The sequence below is a fragment of the Larus michahellis genome, chromosome 13 (genome assembly GCF_964199755.1).
Source record: "Larus michahellis chromosome 13, bLarMic1.1, whole genome shotgun sequence".
Classification (NCBI taxonomy): Eukaryota; Metazoa; Chordata; class Aves; order Charadriiformes; family Laridae; genus Larus; species Larus michahellis.
The window spans coordinates 13,037,902-13,048,437 of NC_133908.1; the positions used below are offsets into that span (position 1 = coordinate 13,037,902).

The following is a 10,536-nucleotide window of genomic DNA, read 5'->3' on the forward strand; positions in this document are numbered from 1 at the left end:
AGCCGGGCCCCGCCGCGCCCAGGCGGGCGGAGCGGGGGCGGTGCGGGGGCGGTGCGGGGCCGCCCCGGAGGAGCCGGGGCCGCTCCGTCTGCCCGGCCCAGCGCAGCGCAGCATGTTGCGGGCGGCGGTGAACGTCTCCCGGCTGTGCCGCGGCCCGGCCCGGCTCGGTGCGCCCTTCTCGGCCACCGCCGCCGCCTCCCCCATCCCGGCGCCCAACCCGCGCCCCGACATCGCCTGCAACAAGGTAGGGCCGCGGCGGGGACCGGACGGGGGGCGGCAGCAGTAGCTTCCCCCGCAGCGAGCTGGGCTGGGACGGGGAGGGGCTGGGGCTCCCCGGCTCGGCCGCACCGGGGTGCGAGCCCGGTTTGGGGCGGGGGACAGCCCCGGAGGCCCCGGAGCAGCCGGAGGTTTGGGCCCAAAGCCTTGCGTTGGCAGGAAATCTTGTTGTGAAATAAAGCAACTCAGGGCGCAGCAGCTGCCGGGGGGCAGAAGGTCGTGTGTCCTGCTTTGTCCCTGTCCCCGCGGTTGTTGCAGCTGACCGCTGCCATCGGCGCAAACAGCCGAAGGAGAAAACCGTGCGAGAGGGCGTGCGGAGGGAGGGGAAGGTGCCTGGCTTGGTGGTGGGTATCTGGGTAGACGAGAGCCCCGCTCCTTGCTCGATGCCCTGGGGAAAGCACCGTCCCGTCACCTGAGCGAGGCACTGGTGGAGGGCGAGCGTTCGTTCTCCTCCCCAGCCGCTCCTGCCCGCCATGGTGACAAGGCCCTCGGCCGTTGGCGGAGAGTTCAGCAAGTTCTCGGTGAGCACCACGATCTTTGCACTGACGCTCTCTTGCCATGGAGCTGAAAAAAACAAATTCAGCCTTACTGAGGACAAAAGAGTTGGATAAGCTGCTTGTGCGCCTGGTTCACTTTCAGAACGGTACACGGGGAACCTAAAATCAGCTAATCAGGGAAGTGCTGCCAAAAGCTCTAGTGCTGTTTACAAAATCAACTGTATCATCCCTGCCTGAAGCATTTTCCCAGTGTTCAGTCTCCTGAGCCTCCCGGTGTCCCTGCGCAGCTCCAGCCAGGCTTCCGGGGCTTGCAGGGACCTACTGAGACGGGAACCGCTTCCAATTCACGTGCTGTTTGCTGAGATGTGAATTCTTTTTATGAACTTGAGGCTGTGTCTGTTGCTGTGTACTTTTAGGCTAAAATATCTCCTTCATATTGGCGTGGTTTTGGAGCCCACACAAGTTGAGTCTCTTTTAATTAAACAGCCTGCTAAGATGCCATCAGACAACTAAAGCTCTTAGCCATTTCACCTAGGTCTGGCTCCAAGGCTTAACACTGCTTTGCTTTCTTCATTGCAGATTTTCATAAATAATGAGTGGCATGATGCAGTCAGTAAGAAAACCTTCCCTACTATCAATCCAGCAACAGGAGAAGTCATCTGCCAGGTTGCTGAGGGCGATAAGGTAAGTGTTCTCTTGATGAGATTGGTTTGTTTTCCGCGTGAGCAGGTATATGGGGATTGCAGAGGAAGACACTAACTCATCTCTCACCGAGGCAGCTCCACCAAGTGCTGTGTTCGCAGTACTGCCTGACCTGTACAAATACCACGTCGAGTGCTGCTTGTGTTCTTCCTCGGCTACCGCTTTCAACAAAAACCCTCTGGCTTTGTCTCTTAGCAGTGGCAAGCCGGGACTGGAAAGGGCAGAGAGGAATAGATGTGGGGAGGCTGGGGAGCAGTTGCGGGTGGAGGTTGCTGGGGCAGGCAGGGATGAAGGCAGGTACCTTTGCAGTCCCATGGGTGCTGTGCTGGCGGTGTGACCCAGAGTCATGGGAGCAGAGGAGACAAAAGGTCAGCATTCACCTGAAGAGCCCCTTCTGCTGTACACACGCAGTGGGAGACTGTCCCTAGCCCTAGGAAATTAAAAAAAAGAGAGAGCGATGGTGGGGAATAGAGTCATGTAGTCATCCCGTGCCTTATGCAAGGCCCTTCTAGGAGTCTGTGGCAGAGCTGAGGTGGTGTTTCCCAGCAATTTTGGGTTCTTTCTACAGTCTGGAAACTTGTCTGTATTCCCCAAGGGACGGGTGAGTGAGGGAAACCCTTTGTTGTTTGCTTGTCTGTGGTAGACTGGCTTGTCCTGGCGTGACCATTACAGCAAGCCAGAACAGAGAACCAACTAGAAACAAGTTAATGCCCTGACAGGACAAAATGATGGATTAGAGATATTTGATCAAGAAAAAAAGTTCTTTAGACTGTGTTGGTGAAATCAAAGCCTGAAAAAGTATCAAAACCACACTTCTGGAGCTTTTTCCATGCCTTGTTCTAGGATACAAATATTAACCCAGCAGATGACTTTGCGGAAATACCTTGACAATATTTGTGCTCCACAGAGCTGAAATAACAGAGAGTGGGAGAGCAGGCAGAGGTGGTGGCTGCGCGGCTGTTACACCCTCTGTTTCACTGCCACATCTGCTCCCTCCTCCCCGCGGATGCAGACTGGGAGAGAAAGCTGCCTCTGGTCCGGCAGCAGTGTTTGTGCTGAGGCTGTGCTGCTGTGCCTGGGTTGGTGCTTGTGGGGCAAGGGGGGGTTCAGGGGCTGCAGCCTGTGCGCTCCCCTGCCCTGGGACCAATGAGTGTCTTGCAGTGAGGCGTCTGTCAAGGCTGCAAGTTCTTGCCCCTAAAACCATGGCACTAGCGGTCGCTTATGCTGTCTGGCTGGAGGCTGTTTTCTCTTGGAGACCAGGGAGGGCTTGAGCTGTGTTTTGAGAGAGTGAGTGGGGGCTGGTTACTCCTTTCTCACCCTCTTGCCGGGACTCCTCTGCAGGCAGATGTGGACAAGGCCGTTAAGGCAGCCAAGGCAGCTTTCCAGCTGGGCTCGCCTTGGAGGAGGATGGATGCTTCTCATCGGGGGAAGCTGCTGAATCGTCTTGCTGACCTGATCGAGAGGGACCGGGCTTACCTGGCGGTGTGTATCGTGCTCTGTGGCTGAGCTCCCACTGCGATCCCTAACTATGGGGAGAGGGAGGCAGAAATGGGTGGTTTGTGCCCAAGGGGTATGATGGGGATTTTGGCTATTGCTAAAACTGTGAGAGAGAGCTGCAAAGGATGGGGAAGTAGTTTTGGGAAGCTGAAAGCAAAAAGGCCAACATGCAGAACTGACCTGAATTGCAACTGAGAATCAAATCTAAATCTATATGCCTGACTTTCCCCACCTCACTCTTCAGGCAATCTCATTGGTTTTTGCAGGCGCTGGAGACTCTGGATAATGGGAAACCATACTCCATCTCCTACCTGGTGGATCTGGACATGGTAGTCAAATGTCTCAGGTAGGCATGGAGGCTAGAGCAACAGCACAGGAACTCTTCATGCTCCACGCTTGTGCTCAGCTGGCCCGTGGTAGTTGAACCTCTGCTCGTGCAGAGAGTAGATGCTTCTGAGGAGGAAAGCAAGTGGCTGGAGGAAGTGTCTCTTATTTTCTTTTGATGGGAGACTTGTTATTCTAAATTCAGTAACCAAAACTTTATTGTTGCTAGATACTTTGCAGGTTGGTCGGATAAATTCCATGGCAAAACCATCCCGTTAGATGGAGATTTCTTCTGTTACACAAGACTCGAGCCAGTGGGAGTTTGTGGACAGATTATCCCGGTAAGTGAAATGTATCAGTAGTTCCCGTAACATGTCAAGAATTCAGTGTTACCATGAAGAGTTGTCTTAAAATGCAAGTTATTATCTGTTGCGAACTACTGCTTCCTCCAGTGGTAAGGAAATTATGCTTGCACCAGCTGGGAGGGCTGTTACTTTGCTCTGGCAGTAGAGAACTACCTGTTGATTTCATGGACTCTGAGAGAGATTTACTTTGTATCTGCTGAAAAAAGATTAAAATAATTTAATCCCCTCTATAGGAGTTATCTGGCTCAGAACCACAATTAGGATTAAATTACTACCTAGCATTAAAACCAAAAATTCTGTGTGATAAGGAAATAGAGAACTAGCATGCAAAATTCAGCTTTTATTACCTGATCTTATTTCTGTAACCGGTAGCAAGCCTAGCAAGGTGGTTTGTCAACAACAAAGCCATATTTACACAATGGTCTGTGGATAGTGTTACCTCTTTATAGGAGTAGCCAGATTCTGCTTGTTGCATATTGTATTTGCATGTTTTTCATATTTGCATTGAGCAAGAACTGAATGTAAACGCCTCACCGGTCTGCACTGCCCTGTCATCACAAACAGAATTTCTTTCAAAATGCCTCAAAAGAGGTTAAACTGACAGTAAAGATTAATTCCCCAAAAGTTAGGGTTTTGCAGCGGTACTGAGAGACCTCATACTTCAGAGTACACTTTTCCTGGACAAATAGAAGGCAGCGCTTGAAAAGGAGCCAAGCGTTGAGGAGCAGCTAAGGAAGGATCAAAGACTGCTTCCATAAGTGCTGCAGCTGATTTGAACGAAGCTCACTGGCAATTTACTGATTAATTGGAAACTTTCAAGTTCAGACCAGCAAACACCTCCTTGTTTTTCAGTGGAACTTCCCGCTGTTGATGCAAGCATGGAAACTTGGGCCTGCCCTGGCTACTGGGAATGTGGTTGTGATGAAGGTGGCGGAGCAAACTCCCCTGAGTGCTCTCTACGTGGCTAATCTGATCAAAGAGGTGAGCGAAAAGGCTGGGTTTCCATCTGCTGCCTCGCTGTCGCTGCTGGAGCGCGGTGTGATACGGCCAAACTGGTGAGCTGTGGGGGGCATGTGACAGGAACAGAGAGGGGCTGTCTGATCCGAAGAAAGGCTGGATTGTCTTGGGTATCTTAGCATTTGATTTAGCAAAAAAAACCCCACACTTGTCCTTAAAAATGCATATGCAGAGGACATAAATCTTGATTAGGGAAGGACGCTTTAAGGTTCAGTTAAACAACAAACTTCAGGGCGATTAGAAAGCTAACGTATATAGCTCCAAACTACGCTTAGGATGTGGGGCAGGGAGTTGTCCTGGTTCTTGCAAACTGAACATTAAAGACCTAGGGAATTAAAGTGAAGGCTCTGTTCTTTGTGGGATGCCTCCTGAATTGTTTGTAACAGAGGAGGGTAGGTGAAATCCTTGATTTGTAAAAGGAGTAACATTGCTCTCTCCTGCTCTGATCGGGCAGGCTGGATTCCCACCAGGCGTGGTGAACATCATCCCTGGCTATGGGCCCACTGCAGGGGCTGCCATCTCCTCCCACATGGACATAGATAAAGTGGCCTTCACTGGCTCTACAGAGGTAAGGGAGTACCTGAACCTTTAAGCCCTTGGGATACAGAGGTTATCTCATTGCTCTAATACCCTTTCTGTATAACATACTGGAGGTGCCTTGCCTTCTACACCTTGTTTCTAAAAATACAGCTGACTTCAGAGTGTGATACTTATTTTTACTTTACATAAGACTCTTTTTAGGTGCCTTCTTTAGAATACTTCCTGTTGTTTCCCTTGAGCTCCTTCTTACTAGCGGAGAAACTCTAGGCAGTCTTCAGTTGTTCCTGTAAAGCCCTGACAATGAGGGGATTATTATTAAACTGCTGACTGAGATCTAAAACCAGCCGCCGTGCCAGGTGTCGCTGTCTGTAGGAGCGAACTCCTAATACCTGTTCTCACGATGCAGGTTGGACATCTGATCCAGAAGGCTGCAGCAGAGAGTAACCTAAAGAGGGTGACACTGGAGCTTGGAGGAAAAAGTCCCAACATAATCATGTCTGACGCAGACGGTAAGCACCTGCTAGCGTAATATTTGGTCTGTACCTTTTACGTGGGCTTTCTGCAAGCAGAGCTGGAGGTGAAAGGAGACCTCTCTTGTGTTGTACGAGTCTCCGTCTCTGACACCACCTGCCTGTTCTCACCCTGTCTCCGTGCCTCCAGCTGTAGCTGCTGTATTTCTGTATCAGCAATTCTTCACTCCCACTTCTTTCTCAGGGCTGTGAAGAAGTTCAGTTATCAACAAATAAGAATTGTTTCAGTATCTTCCCTCAGTCTTAGTTCCATTTTTGTTTTCATTGCTTTCTCTTTCTCTTAGTGCGTACTGCTTTTTTCTAGTCTTGTGAAGTTCTGGTTCCCTCATCTCTTGCATATAGACTTGGAAGGAAATTCTTCTAGATCTAAAATAACTTGTCCTTACTACCTGATAATTTCAAATGCGAACTCTAATCTCCTTCAGATGAGATTTTTTTCCCTAGTATGGGGGCTTTAATAGACCCTCATACTAATTAAATCTGTATGTAACTTCTGCCCTCCCAGAGCATGGAAAATACCTGTCAACTGAAAGGACTTTGTATCACTGATACTCCAGCAGTCTGCATGATAATTGTTCAAAAGAAGTTACTTACTGACTCTGGTTGATTTTGTTTGCTTATTGGTTTTCTTTCCTCTCCCCAATATTAGTGGACTGGGCTGTGGATCAAGCCCATTTTGCCCTCTTCTTCAACCAAGGGCAGTGCTGCTGTGCTGGATCTCGAACATATGTCCAGGAAGATATATATCATGAGTTTGTGGAGAGGAGTGTTGAGAAGGCCAAGTCCAGGGTGGTTGGAAACCCGTTTGACTTTAAAACGGAACAGGGGCCTCAGGTGAGAGCAGGAAATGTCCTGAACTGTTATCTTATGAAATAGTCCCAATCTTCAGTCGTTGTGCATCAGGAGATTAGAATGAAAGGTATCCTTTGGTCTCTTGATTAATCTCCTTTGAACTGTGCCAATTATCTCCTTGTGCAGGAGAGAGAAGTTAATTAACTGATCTGATTATTCCAAAACCTCCACTTGACACTGGCATTTAAAAATTATCGTCTCCCTTTGAAGCTGGCTCGGCAGTCTGTTGAAATGAGGAATTGCTAGAGCACAGTCACATGCACAGCAGGTTGTAGTCAAATCTTTTTTTTACCACCAGTAAAGGTGAAGCTGATCTGTCTGTCCTCATGGCTCCTAGGTAGATGAAGAGCAGTTTAAGAAGATCCTCGGTTACATTAGTACTGGGAAGCGTGAAGGAGCCAAACTGCTGTGTGGTGGGAACCCCGCTGCAGACAGAGGCTATTTCATCCAGCCAACTGTGTTTGGCGAGGTGCAGGACAACATGACGATTGCCAGAGAGGAGGTGAGACCCACAGCGCCTTTCTTTTCTGTCTGTCCGCTTTGCACTTCCTTGTCATTTTGCCCCCTCTGATGCAAAAAACCACAGGTCTACAAGCACTGGACATTCATGAACTGCAAAACTTGATGATTCTTAGAAAGTTACCGTGTTAAACTTCCCTCCAGGTTACATCCTGGGCACTTTGTAATATGGGAAGTGATACTTGATGTCCTGTGTGACTTCTAGGACGCATGCATAACTCCAGCATCGGCCACAGCCTCCCCCGTGATCAATTTATACAGATTTTCACCTGCTCTGTTTGGATTTTGCAGATATTTGGGCCGGTCATGCAGATTCTGAAATTCAAAACCATTGAGGAAGTCATTGAGAGAGCAAATGACTCCAAGTACGGCCTAGCAGCAGCAGTCTTTACAAAGGATATTGACAAGGCAAACTATGTGTCACAGGGCCTGCGAGCTGGAACAGTTTGGTGAGCCTTGGCACTTCCTTCTCCCTAAACTGCTGGAAGCTTCCTTATGTGCTGCCATTTCTCATTAAGTTTGCTCTTTGATAGCCTGTCTCTACTTTGGATCCAATTTGACGTGTACATCACTGAATGTAATGTCAGACCTCCAACTGTAATGCTAACTGTTGGTAAAATTTAGGTATATTAAGCTTCCATGCTCCCACTGCGAATTAATGAATGGGATGGGGGGAAGCGAAATCCAGTCCTGCAGCTGGCAGTGAGAGCAGCTGCTGCAGGGCTCTGAGTGCGAGCAGGGATTAGATCACCCAGCACGTCCGCGCGGTCCTGGCTGCGCGGTGGCTGTTCCTCTGTGTTCTGAGGCTGTGCTGAAGACTTTGCCAAAGTCAGTACTTCGACGCCAGTTTACTGTTCTAGCACAAGAGATTTTGGAGATCCAATATTTCACTGTTGTACTTTTTTTTAATGGTGCTGAGTGAACAGATGCTTTTGATATCTGTCCTCTGAAGGAGGTGTGGGTGGCAACCTGGAGGTTTGGTCCTGTGATAATGGGACGTGAACTGATTTAATGATCTTCTGTTTCCTGGTTGATGAAGATAAGGTTTCAGTATTGATTAATTATGTTGGCTGAGAGAACTGACAAATACGGAAATTCTGCCTAGAAATTCAGACGTCCCTCTGTTGTAAACGGCCAAGGCGTCTCTTTGCTACAAACGGGCTCTTCCATTAAGCAGTTCTGAAACTGCAGGTGCTTAATTCTTGTTTTCCATTTCAGGGTAAACTGCTACAATGTGTTTGGTGCGCAAGCCCCATTTGGCGGCTACAAAGCTTCTGGGACTGGGCGAGAGCTGGGAGAATATGGTCTGGAGGCATATGTGGAGGTGAAAAATGTGAGTATGCCTGTATCCAAGGTCTTCCCAACCCTCTGCCACAGCTCCAAATCGTATTTGTGCCTGCTGGTGTAGGCTGGCCTGAGAGTTGCAATTCTTCCTTCTAATGCTTGAATCAAAACTGGAACTGGGCTTCTGAAGTAACCGCAAACGCAACTCCATGTAACTGTATTTAAAACAGAAAGCTAGCCTTGCTTTATACTGCTGAGGAAAATAAGGATAGGTGACCGAATAGATTCCCAATTGCCTGCATCACTTGGCACTATTTAGCTCTTTCTCACTGTAAAGAACACGAGTATATGGGATTCCCCATGAGTTTATTTTGTGGAGAACAGGAAGAGCATGTGCTGGGGGTGCGTGCCAGATGGATGGAAGCTTCTGCAGGTACGGACTGGCAGATGAACGCTGGGCACTCGTCAGTCAAGAGGGGGAACCTGAGCAGTGACCAGTACTCGATGCCGCTCCCTTGAGTCTATGTGGGAGATGGAGGTTCCTGGTGTTAGGCAACCCCCTTGCCTCAGGCTGAGTAATTTCCTGTAAGACAAGGAGAAAGGCTGTCAGGCTGTCTACTTGCAGCTGCAATGTCTAAAGGGTGACGAAGCTCTTGGGCAGAGCCCACGCCCCCAGAGTTACAGTACAGCAAAGTGGATAATGGTTGAGGGCCTCCAGCTGGTGACTGGCAGGGGACTGGTCTGGTACAGGAGCTGCACAAACAAATGTGCCACTCCCACCTCTCAAAGAGCAGTGGCATCTCTGGAGAGATGCTGTGACCCAGCCTTCGAGCTTCTTCCTCTCTTCGAGCCTTCCAGTCTGGTCTCCAGACCAAGGTGATCCCAGTCACTGACTGGGATATACTGTCCTCTGGTTCTGGTATTGCCTCTTGGCCTTCAAATGAATATAACTGACCACTGTCTTCAGGAAAATAACTTGTGACTTTTTTTTTTTTTTCCTAGGTGACCATGAAAATTCCACAGAAAAACTCCTAAAGGACAGCAGCCTCCCCATGCGTTCGGAAACACCTATGCAGCTTCATGAGATACAAAGCAAGGAAACCTCTTCTTAACACGCACAGAACTTAGGTGGAAAATATGTAACTCTGCGTTAAGAAATGTTTCTTTAAAACGTACCTGAAGGAGCTTTTGTTAAAAAATGTTACTTGGCTTTATCTTTCTAAAATACCAAATACAGTTGAGTACTAATGCATTACATGGGTGTATGCTTGTTGCATCTGTATCTGATGAATATGCTTTTTTTCAATAAATCGTTTAAATGCTTGTCTAGTCTGGAGGAGGTTTTATAATAATTCTTTGTTGGTTTACACAGGGAGCTCTATACTCCTTGCCCTAAACACCTAACACGTACGTCTCCCTTCTGTAAGCAAAGCGAACTGAGGCCGAGTTGCGTAACCCAGCAGGAGAGCAACCCCTCAGCGTGAATCTGTGAGGTGAAAGTTTGTTCCGGCTGCTCCCATTGTACCTACTCACAATAAATGTTTTTGTATTAGCGAGGTTAACCCTGCCTTTGTCGGAGCAGTTTGTCTCGGTGAGCTGAGCGGGAGCTCAAGCGCGCGCACAAATGCAAGACAAGAGGGAACGGCCTCAAGTTGTGCCAGGGGAGGTTTAGGATGGTTATTAGGAAGAATTTCTCCACCGAAAGGGTTGTCAAACATCACAACAGGCTGCCCAGGGCAGCGGTGGAGTTGCCACCTCGGGAGGCATTTAGAAGCCGGGCAGACGTGGTGCTGAGGGATGTGGGTTAGTGGTGGCTTTTGTCAGCGTTAGGTTGATGGTGGATTGGGTGATCTGAAAGGTCCCTTCCAACCTAGACAATTCTGTGATTCTAAATTTGTATTTTCTTCCACACGTCAATCACCCCTTGCCTTAAGCAATTTTTAACTTTCTGTGAAACGTTAAAGCCAGCCCTACATCTGGTAACTCTGCCCAGCAAAGCAAGCACAAGAGCTGACCGTGCCAGAACAAAGCAGGGGGTCTGCGCCTCAGTGAGGGCGTTGGGGCTGCGGTGGGAGACCCCTCTATCGTGTAATCCTTAGAGTGAGCCCTGCGCTGGGGGGCTGGTGCGCTGTG

General features: G+C 49.0%; 1 protein-coding gene across 1 annotated transcript; it reads left to right on the plus strand.

Moving 5' to 3' along the window:
• Window positions 1–29: 29 nt before the first annotated feature.
• On the plus strand, window positions 30–9,726 carry ALDH2 (aldehyde dehydrogenase 2 family member). Its single transcript, XM_074606815.1, has 13 exons — window positions 30–244; window positions 1,353–1,457; window positions 2,817–2,957; window positions 3,239–3,318; window positions 3,526–3,637; window positions 4,514–4,642; window positions 5,133–5,246; window positions 5,625–5,727; window positions 6,398–6,582; window positions 6,938–7,102; window positions 7,411–7,568; window positions 8,338–8,452; window positions 9,406–9,726. Exons 1-13 carry the CDS (start codon window positions 113–115, stop codon window positions 9,436–9,438), a joined length of 1,572 nt encoding a protein of 523 aa, XP_074462916.1. The 5' UTR covers window positions 30–112; the 3' UTR covers window positions 9,439–9,726.
• The last annotated feature ends 810 nt before the right edge of the window (window positions 9,727–10,536 follow it).